Source organism: Larimichthys crocea, chromosome XXII (assembly GCF_000972845.2).
Source record: "Larimichthys crocea isolate SSNF chromosome XXII, L_crocea_2.0, whole genome shotgun sequence".
In the NCBI taxonomy this organism is placed as follows: Eukaryota; Metazoa; Chordata; class Actinopteri; family Sciaenidae; genus Larimichthys; species Larimichthys crocea.
Window position 1 is genome coordinate 5,854,094 of NC_040032.1, and position 14,922 is coordinate 5,869,015.

The 14,922-nt window shown below is 39.8% G+C and overlaps 1 protein-coding gene across 7 annotated transcripts in view; it reads right to left on the reverse strand.

Annotated features, from left to right (window-relative positions):
* larp1 (La ribonucleoprotein 1, translational regulator) overlaps positions 1 to 14,922 on the reverse strand; it is a 43,724-nt gene that overhangs the window by 12,863 nt on the left and 15,939 nt on the right. For 6 of the 7 annotated variants that reach the window (XM_027273270.1, XM_027273268.1, XM_027273266.1 and 3 more), the window contains exons 2-7: positions 12,380 to 12,444; positions 11,047 to 11,112; positions 6,830 to 6,901; positions 4,467 to 4,623; positions 2,279 to 2,413; positions 1,551 to 1,703 (exon numbers count right to left, since the gene is read on the reverse strand). In XM_027273270.1, the coding sequence (XP_027129071.1) occupies positions 1,551 to 1,703; positions 2,279 to 2,413; positions 4,467 to 4,623; positions 6,830 to 6,901; positions 11,047 to 11,112; positions 12,380 to 12,444 (648 nt within the window). The remainder of the gene's footprint in view (positions 1 to 1,550; positions 1,704 to 2,278; positions 2,414 to 4,466; positions 4,624 to 6,829; positions 6,902 to 11,046; positions 11,113 to 12,379; positions 12,445 to 14,922) is intronic. The other variant, XM_027273273.1, reaches the window with a different exon arrangement.

Below are 14,922 nucleotides of genomic sequence, written 5' to 3' on the forward strand. Positions count from 1 at the left end.
TGTGTAGGAAAAGAGCGGACAACAGGGCGGGGGGAGGGAGAATCCTGCCAAAACTAACAGGCCCGGGGGGGGGAAACCTGCTTCTCCTGCTGGATCCAAGGCTTTTCCTCATTCCAACACACACTGGTTGTTATTGCACTTTTTTGTTTTTACTGTAGCCTCTGTGGGGCCCTTTTAGGGTCCCAAACCACCCAGTTTGAAAGCAGAGTCAGCCCAAACTTTTTGTCAAACATGCTTGATTTTAATCAGGCAAAGTCAAGCCTTTCTATCTTTTAAGTATACAAAGCACTTGAAGGAGTTGTTTGCTGTCTTTACATGTCTGTGTGCTAAATATGAAGCGACAGTCAGCGGTCGCTAAGCTTGACAAAGAGTTAAAAAAAAAAGAAAGACTGTCAGCACCTTCAAATATTACCATTTGTTTATCCAAGGCAATAAAGACACTAATTAGATAATATATCTCACTCCCTAAGACCACGGGCTGTGTTTTTCAGTTAAAAAGCAACAGCATGTGGTGATGTGTCCATTAACACCAGACAGTTTGTTTTCCTCAAAGTGCCTTGCCGCTCGTTCCAGGAGGCCAGTCTAATTGGCTGTCAGCATTCGTACTTTGCATGCTTTATTAGATAGTGGTGTTTTAGGCGATAAGCTTCATTTGTAGTATTTCCCATCTTTATTGGCACAGGTATTCAGCAGCTTTTAAAGTATACATCATCTGTAAAGAGCCTAGCACTGTTCGGGACTGCTTATTCACTGTGGGTAAAAACAGCCGCATCGCTTTTGAACGTCTCTTTACGTTTAAAGTGTCCAACTACCCAACTTTTTGATAATAACGTGAGGTGATTTTTAGCTTCAATGCTGAGATCAGAGTTGTGAAAGTTCTCTTCATTGATGTTTAGTCAGAGAAGAGACATGAAGAGCTCATCACCTCTACAGCATGTCCACAAACCTGCACTCAAGAGACAAATTCAAGCACTTTCACGGCACCTAAACCGGGAATCTTTGGACTCCTGAAGCCTTTAACCTCACCTCATCCAAATTGTTACTATAAACTGTGATAAATAAAGTTTACAGAATTCCTTTATTCCAACAACAATCAATGTATATTGTTACTGTTCACTTTACCGGGTGTTCATATCAACTTTATGTGTGTTTTGATCAGGATTATTTAATACTTCTGGGGGTCAATAAAGGACAACCTATAAATGGCGAGTGAACACTGTATGTGACCGTGTTACATTTTCAGTTAGCTTGTCACTGAATTATTCTTGTGACATATTCTTACACATCTCTTATAGTTGTAAATGACTTAACAGCTACTAAAAGAGTTTCCTGTGTTGACAGACACACGGGCGGCACAGTGATGAAATCCTCACTGGTATTGTTTCAGGAAACAAAACCAAAAAAAAAAAAAAGAGGAAAGAGGCCGATGACCACATAAGAGAGACCAAGAAAAGATCAGTCTCTTTCAGCATTTCTTGAGGACAGAAAACTGGTGTTACCGTTGTATTTTTAGCATCTTGCATTGGTTTCTAAGCGAGTTGTCCACATACCTCTTGCGCCACCTCTTCCTCGTCCCCGGCCTCTTCCTCTGCCACGTCCACGACCTCTGAACCCTCCGCGGAAAGGCGCTCCCTCGCTCTTCACGCTGGATACCTCGTCGTGGTCGTCGTGCCACTCCCGCTCGTACTTTTGACTGTGCCAGTCTGCAGGGAAACACGACAACCTCGCCGTTAACACAAACTAACGTCAAACAAAGTTGTGAAAGCCAGAGGGAACTTTCAGTGCCTGCAGATAAACCTGCAGAACTACTTTTAACTCGCTAGCTTCTGCACAGCAACAGATAGCACGTCCTCTCTGCTGCTTAGCAAACTTTATTTCCTCACTGAATATCAGAGAGCATGTTATTATTACACTGTACATTTAAAGAGCCGAGCTATCAAAGCAGAAGTACCAGATTAGGAGCATACACAGAACTCTCCACATCCTGCTGCTGAGTCATGCATGCTGTCATTCTGCATTAATAACTACTGATACAGCAATACAAAATAACACATTTAAACCAGCACAAACTAACACCTACCAGCATTTAAAGCTTCATGTAAAACCAGACAGACGGGATCTGAAACTGGTTTCCAGACGTCCCTTTCTCATATTTCTGTTCTCGGTTCTGTTCTCTGTGACATTCTGTGTGAAACTCCAGGAACCTAAACTCATGCTGCTGCTGCAGCACTTTGGCTCAGAGTGACGCCAATGCAGAGTGATGACATCACAGACTGACCTCTGAGGTCGTTCCTGGCGTTGGGAGGCACGCGGGGGTTTTCGTTCTGTCTGCTGTTGTTCCTGGAGGCCGAGCGCTCTCTGGGACCCTCAGACTTCACCTCGATCATCAGGGGAACCCACTTCTGCTTGTTTCCTGTTTGTGCAGACGTGGTGAGAGCAGCACGGTTAGAAAATGTTGAATCTGCAGGCATCATCATATTCTTTCCACATAAACAAACTTTAATACTCCATCAAAGTCAGAATATGTATCAAAACTATAAAAGGTGATTCTTTAGCAAATATATTTCTCTGCCTAAAATCTCCTAAACTTTGTGCATTTTGAACATTATTCTTGGTGATAATCTAACATTTATCAAAAAGTCACCAAACCAAAATCTTTTTGGTAAAAGTAAAAATGCTTCTACTGTGAACCTTTTCATTGACACAATTGACAACTTACACTTCCATCAACAAAAAGAGAAGGATACATAATACTGTATGATTTCACTAGACGTGGATTAACTGTGTCACTGTGTGTTTTGGTGCTTCGCTGTGTCCTTGAGCATTCCCTGATCTTGTACTGTGTGTGAGTGATACTTTAGAGCTATCTGTGTGCTTGTCGTGCTTATCTTGTTTGAATTTGTTTTTCTTTATTTGCTTCGTTTTTATACTTGTTGATTGTGTAATCTTGTTTTATTATTTGATTTTTTATTTTATTTTGTCCATTGCATAAGTTTATTGTGTTATGGGGAAAATTTGAAAAAATAAAGTTTATGAGCAGGTAACTTGTGCTTAAAGCCTTTAACAAAAAAAAGGAGTACTGTATGAGGATGACTTGTTATTGAGGGAACGAGCATTAATTATCACTTATTCTGACATTCTGACAAGACTTTAAGTTTAAGTTAACTTTCAAGTTTAAGTTTTTAGTCTTTTTAAATGAGCTGCAAATACACTAAATACAAGATATGAAAAGACAAATGAAAAATAAATATGTCAAACTTTCTGGAATCAGCTGTTTAAGCTGTAACAGAAGTGAAGCTTTGCAGCTGCTGTAATTACTTCAGGTGAACTGTTCAAATCAAACACTTTCTTAGTCGCTGGACTTGTTTTGTGTACTGTTGTCAAACAGTACTGAGTGTCCTGCAGTACCTCCGCTGGCCAGCAGGGTGCGTCAGTGATCTGCCGTATAAAACAACATCTGGTTGTAGGGGTGATTGTGTGGATGTGTGGGTGAGTGTGTGACAGAGTGGAAATGACAGCCAGTTTGAAGTGACGTGGCCCTGCGTCTATCTGCTGACTGTGTAGGTAAGGGGAAGGAAGCGGGAGAGAATAAAGGGAGAGAGGCGCTGCAGTTTATTCAGTTACAGATCTGTTGACAGAAGCAATGTGGGTAATTGGTTTGTGGAGCAGCAAGATGGCTGCCAAAAAAAATTCAGATCTGTCTGGAAGAGTCAAGCTGTCGATCGTTCGTGCATGTATTTTTAAAAAAAAAAATTTATTTTATCGTCAATGCTGAGATCAGAGTTGTGAAAGTTCTCTTCATTGATGTTTATTCAGAGAAGAGACATGAAGAGCTCATCACCTCTACAGCACATCTGCAAGTCAATCTGACTGATACAAAAGAAACCTTGAGGATTTATTGTTTTGAACAAAAAAATACTTAATATTAAAATATTTAGAACAGAAATGCTTTTGTCAGTCCAAAGTAGACTGAATATATATATATGACCTTGTTGGACTGTAATAATTTGACTGTTACAATAAGGACATTTATTTTAACTGTTTGAAGTAAACTTTATATATTAAAAATGATCCCTAATGGAAACAAGACAAGGATGTCTCTCGTGACGCTCTGTCGCATCCTTTATTTCAGTGTTTCCAGTGACACCCAGTCAGTTCTGACTTGATGGTTAAAATCAGTCATAACCTTTTCAACAAACCTGGGATTTTTTGGTGACCAACTAAAGCAAACTCACACAGACAATGAGGGGAAACTACACTAAGGAAACCACCCAAACTCATTACTGGAGTATTTTAGTGAAAATTGAAAGTGTCTGAGGAACCAACAAGTTTAGTAATGCCTGAAGAGGAAAAAAAGAATAATGTCCGTTTTCTGGTTTCTTGTCACATGTTGACATCCATCAATAGTTAGCATGAAACAAGTATGTTTGGATGTTTAACATTAACATGTCATAATCCGTATTCACCTTTTTTCTTCGGCCCGTTCTTCTGGGAGTCGTCATCGCCGTTCTTCTCCTCTCCAGAGTCGTCTGACTTGGCTTTCAGGTTCTCCTTGCTCTCCTCGATGATCTCCCTCTTCTCCTTCGACTCCTTCTTGGTCGTTGTCGTCGTCTTTTTGGGACCCTGGATGAGAAAAAGGTTTAAAAACAGATGGACACTTAGAAAAGAGCTGTATAAACCCTTCAAAAAGGTTCATCAAAGGAGACTTGAGACCTATCCAAACAAGAGAAGAATTATACCGGTACAGGAAACGTGAAATAATGATGGCTGAAAAAAAAAAAGCACCGCAGTTACCGTGTCATATGCTTACACCTCAAAACAAAATTTTAGGCGGTTAAAACATGCACAACATTACAGTCAAAAGAAAAACACACATACGCTTGACCCCTCCCACAAACGGTGACAGTCCAATCCTAGCTTTGCATCATAACGGGCAGGGACTGTCCAGCTACGCTAGTTATGTGAAGCTTCAGTCACTAACACACTGGGCATGGAACTCCAGTGTGAAGATACTTGTGTTGTCCAAAGAGTTTGAAAGGTTCTGTCTTAACTTTTTAACTTTTCCAAAGCCGTACACATTTTATGACTTTTTTGCTGTGGCTTAAGTTATTTAGTGTCATATCGTGTGTAGCCAGAAAATGCTTACTTTAAAGGGTGGTCATTATAAGACAAGTTGCAGAATGTGCACAAGTCTGTAAAATCAAGGAAAGGTTGTTGAAAAAAAATAAATAAATTTGAGTGGTAAATACGCATAGCGACAGTAACCGAGGGAGGGGCGGGGCTTAATGAACAGTCGTCTGTTGCTGATTACTATAGCACGGCAAAATGCTGTATGAATTTGTCCAGCAGTTAAAACACTCATTTATATATTCCAACAGGAAATAGCAGATCACATCAAACTGTTTAAATTAAGCATTTGTGAAAATACTACCATGTAAAGTGACCTGGACCAAGCAGACGTTACAATTTCCGAGCTTGTCAATTCTCATTATCCCGTCTTTTGTTCTCTCTCATTATAACGTCTGAGTGCAGCAGAGCAACGTGAGTACAACCCACTGTCCTATAGTTGACCCTAACAAACACCGGCTAAAACACGAATTGCCCTCGCTGGTTATCTTCGCTCACAGACCTGATATCTGACTTTATTCAAATCAAACGGAGCTCAGCTGCTCGTCCCTGTGATGGCAGCTCGGCTATCAGCGACGCGCATATCTGCAAAGTTTGACACTCCTGAGGGGTTTGCATAGGAGTCATGCAAAGCGTTTGACTCAACAGGAGGGACGACACACTTCAAGCAACCAAACTGTTCTGTGCACACACACGACGTGATCAGCCTTCGAGGCATCATATCGCAAACTGATATAATCACACTGAACTCAAACACCCCACTTCAAACATGCACTGTAGCTTTTAACATAGGCACAAGCACTTCTGTTACACCTGCAAATTTGACAAATGTGCAAATCGTAAAAGTCAATATCAGTACATCGCGACACCCCTAATATGTAATGTAATGGTAATAAAGGGACTGTTGCAGAGAATAGAATAACGATGTTTTCGGTCCTCTCACAGGATTTGGATTTTAAATGACATTTTCTAAACTCGAGAAGAAGATGAAGACGGAGGGAGAGGATTAAAACAGACAGCGATGCAGTGCGGCTTCTGGTAACAGGTTTCAGTGTCAAGTTGCTAAAAATATGGAGCTTTAAACGTTGCAGGAGGGCTCTGAACAGAGCCCAAATCTCGACTAACTGGTTTAGAAAACAGGAGAATGTGGAAATGATGAAAAAATACCTAACCAACATATGAAAAGGTGCTAATGTGCAGGAAAAGTTATTTTTGCCAAACTGAAGGAAAAAAAAAAAAGAAAAGAAAAAATCATACATCTTAAATGTTTGTGTGCATTTATTCTTAGTTCTATTATTTGGTGCAATACTTAAAAATAGCGTTTTATATAACTTTGACAGTCTGGACAGTTGCTGTCACTACATCTACCCAGGAAAGAGAGGCAGCTAGTAATCACCCCAGTTTTGTCAAGGGAAGTTAAATTATATTATTGTTGACGATACATTAATTGTATGGATGTGATTGTAGTGTGACACTTTTATATAAAAAAGAAGCACAGTGAAGATAAAGCCTTCCACTTTCTGGGTGACATACAGACTGCTGTAAGGGGACACAATATTTCCTCGCAGACGAAGGTTTTACACTGTTTGATGTTTGTGTGGTGTTTTTATTTTATTTTTTTTAATAAAGATGTTTAACTTGTCAGAGGTATCATAAGCAGGTAGGCAGGCTGCAGGTTTCAGAGGCCGCAGGTTGAACTTACAGTGGATTTCCATGAGTCTCTGACCTGCCTGACAGTCGGCGGGCAGGACACGGTCCGTGTCACTGCCTCAATCTGAACAGAGGGAGGGAAGAGCAGTTTAGAGAAGACAATGAGGTGGATCATGATGCATGCACGCACGCACACACACGCACACGCACACACACACACACACACACACACAGTATGTAGGATATGTACACATGCCTGTATGGAAAAGCAGTTAAAGATGGATGAAGGGAGTCTCATACTTTAAAGTCAGCAGTGAGTTCTTCCAATAAGTTAAAATCTGGTGTTTTGTGAAATTAGTGAAATTATTACTCTATTCTGTGAAATTATAGAGTGAAATTATTACTCTATTCTTTAAAAGCTCTTCTGAGGACATGAGAGCTTCACAGTTTCTCCTTTTGCCTTGAAACACAATGAAAAATGCAAAGTAGATGCAGCACAAGCTGCGGATAATAAGAAGCATCTGCTGAGTCTGCTCAACTCCCTCTGGTTTTTATTTCTAAAAGTATACCCCACATGATCGCAACAGCTAATGTAGTGTCATTACATAAAGACAGACATACACTGTTTTTGCTTTGGGTTCTGCACAGATGGGAATAAGAGCAGATTACTTTCAGTGAGGAGGGTGAAGTGTGAAATGACAGAAATGAACCATTAAAGCAGACGATGCGTTTTGAGCTCAGGTGTGAGTGTGTGTGTGTCGCGGTGTAACGGCGGTGCAGAGATCAGAGGATGCTGATTCATTCTTCTTCCACCACAGGAAGGCAATGATGAAGCTTCTTTTACAGGCACTTTCACAACCAGAAATGAAAAAAAAACGTGTTTTTTTGACACGTGGCTTTGACAACTTAAACCTGCTGCCACTTAATACTCGTTTCATCATGCCAGTTGGTGGAGAAGGCAAAGGCCTGATTGTAAAGGCAGAACATGTGATGACATAACTGGGAGAAGGTCGAATTTCCAAATCTACATGGATACTGAAAGACTGTGGGTCAGTCCTTTATGACCATGAAGCGATCCATGCCACTGAAGTTCGCTTTTTGCTTTAAAAAATCTGCCTTCAACTGTGAAAAGAAAAACCACAAGTGGTTATTCGTTCAAGTGAATGAATCATCGTTTCAGATAGATATTTTAACTTTAATTGCATGAAACCTTTAACTTGAACCACGTCTCCCAACTCGAACGCATAACCCTGCAACCAAAAACCCTTCCTTTATCAAATTTCAGTCTATTTCCCAGCATGTATATTCTGTGGAATTGAGTGATCGATTTACAGCTTTTAAATGTTACGTGATGGTCCGTGAACTGCAGCCCCCCCTAAGAATAGCAGCAGCACAGATCCAGGGGTGGTTTAATGAAGGGGATCCCTAAAAAGGACATCCCTCTCCACCTACCACTTCTGCCACCGGACCCACCGTTTATTCTTGGCTCTGATGGTGTGACCCACATTTTCTTCTCAGGGACATGCACTCTTACTCTCACTCTCTCTCTCTTGGTTTGCTCAGACCAGGCTGCCTAAAATAGGGTCGCTCTCCCAGTGACACACTATCACCCAGAGATCAGGAATAGAAAACGTTGCAGAGGGGTGACTGACTTCTGTTGCCACTGTAAGGCCACAAATTGGATGCATCCCGTCGTACTAACAGCTGTAGATATAGGGGAGGGGGTCAGTATGTTTGATGTATGGTGACGGGTGCTATGGACACCTGAGGTGGGCAGGTCTAGACTGGCGCAGAGCTCGTATATGACAGATGTGATTTCTCTTTTTTTTCACCCCTCATCTGATTCGAGGGTTTAATAACTCACTGGCCCGCTGAAATTTCTGAAATGTATTAATTGATCATTTGTAGGACTGCAACTAATGATTATTTCATCACTGATTTATCTGCCCTTTCTGTGTTTGGTCTGATCAAAATGAAAAAGGCCCATCAAAAAAAAAAAAAAAAAAAAAAATGTTTTCAATTATTTATGTGAAGATGTGAAGCTGGGAAGAGAAATATTTGGTATTTTTACTTGGAAAAGGATTTTAACAATAAATTCATTAAGAAAAGCTCAGATCATTAGGTCTTTAAATGCCAGAAAATGTGTTCAAAGTGCTCATCACACTTTATCAAAAAGCCCCAAGGACACATTTTCTGCATGAGCAGTCCTAAACCCAAAAGAGAGTCAACTAACAATATGATGCATTATAAAGCCGGTCACGGTGGATGACTGTCTACCAATGAGCCTTGTTTGGTTCTGCTCGAGATTTCTGCCTGTTGAAAATAAGTTTTTCCTCGCCACCGTCGCCAAGTGCTTGCTCATGGTGGAATTGTTCGGTCTCTGTAGATAGTATTGTGGAGAGTACGGTCTAGACCTGCTCTGCATGAAAAGTGTCATGAGATAACTTTTGTTATGATATGGCACTATATAAATAAAGTTGAATTGAAAAGATTGTCAAGCTGGAAGCACAAAATGTGGTGTTTTGCTTCAGAGTGCAAGGTTAGCGGTTTGTTGGACATGTGAGCTGGATGTCAGACTAGTTATCAGTGTATTTATAATAAATAATGACAATTTGTTGATGGTGGGTGTTTGACAGATTGTCTCCAACATTTAGCATGAATAGTGTCACTACTGCCCTTATTTACTGCTAATATTTTCTATAGTTTGGTGTTTGTATGACTATTTGTAAAGCTCTGTGATAGTTATTTATTTTTTTGCCTTTTAATTATTGACTTCCATCATCTAACCTTTATTCAATAATCTCATGTTTAAAAAATGGGGAAAAATTCTATATGTTCAATAATTATCTGTTATCATGCCCGTGTGGTTTGTTCAACAATTGATTCAATTTCTGTGGACATCTGATTGGATAATTTACCCAGCATCTATTACTCAGACAATTTTTTTTTTTACAATTTCCATTGTAGGATTAAATCCATTTCAGAGTAGGGCTCAGCCATCTTGGTTTTGTCTCCAAACTGCAGTGGTGGTGAGCCTGGACTAACTCTCTCTTTTAAAAAAAGAAACACGCAGTCTTGAGGACACAAAGTCGGGCCAGCAGAAGCAGACTGCTCTGTCTGGACGTGCCATTCGACTGCTGTGTAATTACAACCACAACCACTAAAATACCTATTGTAGAAAACTGAACAAGTCCACTACGGTGAAGTGAAGTAGGGCAGGCTGAGCTTCTCGCTCTGATTGGCTGGTGATTATTGTAATTTCTGACCTGAAACTACAGAGGCACTCTTTGTAAAACACCAACCTGTTTCTCACTCTGTTGTCAGCCGTGTTACATTAGTCTATTAAATCTATACCTCAGACGGGGTAATGGAGACCTTCCTGCCTCTACCTGTCGTCAATATTAAGGATGTTTTGGTACCACCGCAGCTCTCGTTTCACCCGAAAGACATAAGTCATCCCATACTGTGTGAAGTCAAAAGAATAGTAAGAACAGTTTACACAATCAAATCTAACTGGCTAACTATCATATAAAGCTGTACACAGGGCTGGGCGAGTAATGTGTTTGGACGTCATGTCAAAAAATCCATTCTGAGATCTAGTTCTCCGCCTCCTGATCTGACAGCACAGGTGAGGAAGATTCGGATGGAAACATTCAGTTCTCTACGGGTCAGTATCTCAGCTATGCTGCACCCACTTCTGAGTGATCCAACAAAAACTCTAACGGATTTAAGGATTTAAAATCCTGCATGGAACTAAACCTCGCCCACATATTCTATTTCACTCAACTTCTGTCAGTCAAAGTCTGAGAGCAAAGCAATTGTAATCACACTCACCCACCTTATCCACCTTGATAAGAAGCAAAACAGTGAATCCCTACAAGGTCCAAAGGCACTATTAGGTTGCCAGTGTGGTCAAAACTCCCTTACAGGTAAATCCCCTACAATTTCCTGCTTGAAATTGACGTTCTGTGGCCACTTAATAAAACTATATAGGTTGAAAGCATTAATTTTAAAATGAGATCAAGGTGTCTGGTTAAAATAACACTGTACCATCTTTCTACAGCTGAAATCTATTGTACATAGCTGCAAATATGTTCACTGCATGGACGATTTACAGTACATGTATGTACAGGTAAATGTATGGAGATTAGGTTGGCTCCACCAGTCCTTACCAGAGTTTTTGATGACAGAAAGCACACATCAGTGTGTCCTCTCTGCACATCCACCAACCTGTGACTCAACACTTGTCAAACAAACAGTATCACTCACCTGCATGTCTTTAGTTGCGATCTCCCCTGGAGTCGGCCAGCTGTTGGTGTCGCCAAAGTCGCCGACCTGAGCAACGAAAGGCAAAAACACAGAGATGAATTAGGCACAACTGGTTATCAATAAAGACAGGTAACTATCCCACACCTTCAAATTTTTGATTTGTGGCATACTATTACTAATATGTTTAACAGAATATGATCGTCTGAGGAAAGGCTGTTGGCACTGCTGTAAGTGTCATTGGTTATGCACATTTCTCCTGCTATTCTTTACACATGTATACAAACAGCTGATAGCAGCACTTTAATTGAGGACACTGGTCCACCATGTCTGTGCACAAATGTAACAAACACACTTTTTCATCATCATTGTGTTTCTAGCTTACCCGCTGCCAACAACCCTTTTTAGAAGTCTATTTGTTTATGTAGCCTGCGGTTCTGTCAATGTCCGTCTTCTGTTTTCGCAGTTTCCACAAAGGTGGTGTGAAGTTTGTGGTCAGGGTGTGGTTAACAACACTGCACTATGACATCACACTGCCGGAAGTTGTAAATGAAACGTTGTGGAGAAGAGTTTGCCCACTTATCTAACGGGCTATTGGCTCGTCAGGAACTCAGATTTGCATTCCAGGAAGTGTGAAGGGTGATTGCTTTAGAGCTTGAGGCATATCAGCACTTTGACCGCACACACTCTGAAGCAGCTCTGAACTAATGAAGACGTTCTGCTGCTCCAATAATTGTCTGTAATAACTTAATAAAAATTAAAATAAAAGTTCCCTCAGTTTAAAATCAGAGTACATTCAGCAGGATTAAAACAATGTGCTCCATTTAGATTCTCAAAATGGTCAAATCCAACAGAAAAACTGAATATTTGCATCAGTTTGTTGTTTAAAAAGAAATGTACAGAAAGAAGAAAACAACCAATTACTCAGCTAAAAAGAAACACACGCATGACTTGGCACTTTAACAGCCTGAAAACCAAACAAACATGGAAGCCTCACATCAGCCAGATACCAACGTTTAATTTCAAGAAAGCCACATTTAATCGATATGGTGTTGTGTTTGTCAAGATGTTGTTTCCTCCTCTGCAGGTATTTCAGAAAAATCCGCTGTAATATTCTCCTAAATACTGGAACAACATTATTTTTTAGACTGATATATTAAATGTTTGTTTGTATTCATTGTCTTTGTATTAAAGAGTTTATCCTGAATGAACAAAATACCTTTAATGAGTTTTTTTAACTGTAACATAAACTGATCTCTCGTTAATTAAATGTAAAATAAAAATTACAATTTGGGGTATGTTGTCTGTTTACATAGAGACAGGCACTGAATCTTACCTTTCCTCCACGTCTGCCTTTGGGGGGGTTCCCTGCTCTCACCACCTTGGCGGGGCCAGTAGACTCTGTGGAAACAAAGATGGTAGACGTTACATACATGGAAACAGATTATCTATAAAAATAAAAATAAAACATCTGGCAGCATCTGTGAATGAGAGGAAAGGCAAGAAAACAACAGATTCCCATTTGAATCTACCCTAATGATCCGCCTATATTTGGCTTTTCTTCCAGGTCTTCTTTGCGTCACACGCAGCATCAATTTTAGATAAGCCTACAACAGGCCGGTACCGTCATTTTCTGCTCAAGAATCAGCAACAGCAGCCGCTCATTTCAACAGACCAAAACAAAAATCCAAAGTGTTAAAACCACCAGAATACATAATGAGAACTGGGGCACATTGATCCAAACAGTCCAGGGATTACAGAAACGCATCGGTGCACCCAAACAGCAGAAAGTGTCGGTCATCAGGAGGAAGTAATCAGTCTGCTGGGTGAAAAATGTCACAGACGTACTTTTCTCTTGTAATTCTGCTGAAGAATGTTGTATCGATTATTTAGTCTACAAAATGTCACAAAAATATTGTATAAAAGCCCATCAATATCCCAGAGCCTAGGACAAGATGACCAATGTTCCAAAACTCAAAACATTCAATTTACGCTCAAGTTGGAAACAGCAAATGGCGTCACAGATTTCCTTTAAATATAACAAAACTGCTTATCAACTAATTAATCATCTAATCATGTCAGTACCAAAGAAATCCAATAAGCTGAAGTTATTTCTCTTTTCGACTCCCCTCACTTTTATGTTTATGTAGAATTTGGTCTCTTAGGCTGGCCTGTTGTTGAAGGTTTATTAGGCTCACCATCATAATCGATTATTTTCTCGATTCACTGATTAGTTGTTGGGCCAGAAAATGGTGAAAAGTGTTGATTTCTGTTCGCCAAAGCCCTGTGTGACTTCCTCAGATGTCTTGTTTTGTCCACAATCCAAAAGATATTCAGTTTACTGTCTGACGTCTATTCGACTGACTAATTGTTGCAGCCCAGTCAAATAAAAAATTAATACAACAATGAAAGAAAGCAAGCAGCTGATCCTTCAACAAACCAATATCAATAATACAAGACAATCAATGCAGAACGCACCAAACAGGTTTTTAAAAGGTTGGTCAACAGATGACTAATTATCATTTACCAACACACAGTGGGATCCAATCAATCTGAAAAGACCTTAAAACTATTGTAGAATCTATTATTTCTATTATCTATCTATCTACATTTGGTTAATCGTCCAGTCCTATCACGCAGCTTCATAGAAACCAACAGATCAGATCTGAAGTTAGAGATGTTGCCTCTTTCTGTCTGTAGCCGAACCATCAGTCTGACTAGGAGGGATTGAACGTGGCTCATGGGGACTTCGCCGAGCACTTTGCACCAAAAACAAATCTCAGTAAGCTCCTTAAGGACGATTGTGTCGAGGGATGAGGCCAAAAAGAGAAACAGACGGGAATAAAATCCCTTCTCCCTTCGCGTGTGAATGTATTTATCGATGCCAAACATGACGAGATTTTAAGTTTGTGCAGCAAATGAACATCTAGAGTTGTAAAACACACCATCAACCTTTTAGGAACCAAAATCGACCAGAATTTAAACTGAACAATTAGTTAAACAGAAATGGGGCTGCAACTAATGATAACTTCCATTATTGAAACTGACATGTACTTTCTTATTTTGATTAATCGTTTTGCAATAAAAAAAGAAATGTCAGAAAAATCTGAAAAATAATTTCTCAGTCAGTCTAAGGTGATGTCCTCAGACGTTTTGTTTTGTCTGACCAACAGTCCAAAACCCAAAGAAATTCAATTAAGGATCATGAGACAAGAAAAAGCAACACACACCTGACATTTGAGAAGCTGGAACCAGGTAATATTTGGCAGTTTTGTGTAAAGAGATTTTGTGTCGCTGATTAACAAATCATCTCATTATCTTCAGATAAGCTCAAGACTGAAAATGTATCTGCAATAATTTTGATAATCAAAATAGTCATTTAAGTCTTTTATCAAGCAAAAAATCCCCCCCCCCCCCAAAAAAATGCTGCTTTGCTATAACTGTAAAATCAAAAACACACATCTACTTGTTATATTGTGCGTCCTGTGTTTGCATAATAAATGTGGCACTATTGTGCGTTTGTGTTTGCACAAAACACACAATTTACCGTACATTTAGAGCCGACGACGGTTGCAGTGCATTCACATGTCAGAGTTCCTTCATCCTCTTACATCGGGGGTACAACAATTCCTCACATTCCTGAGACTGGACACCGAGAAGTAAATGATTAATAACAAAAAGTTCAAGTCAGCTGAAGTCGAACCTGAGCTTCTTACTCTGAATCTCTGAAGGAAGCCAAAGCAGAATAATATTAACCTTTTTACAATCTATGAAATCAAAGGTGTACTGGGATTAAATAGTTCAGAATTTGTACTTTTTCCTAGCCTGTAAAAAAATATTGATTATTCAGCTCTGTTGAGAAGTCCAATGAAAGATTTG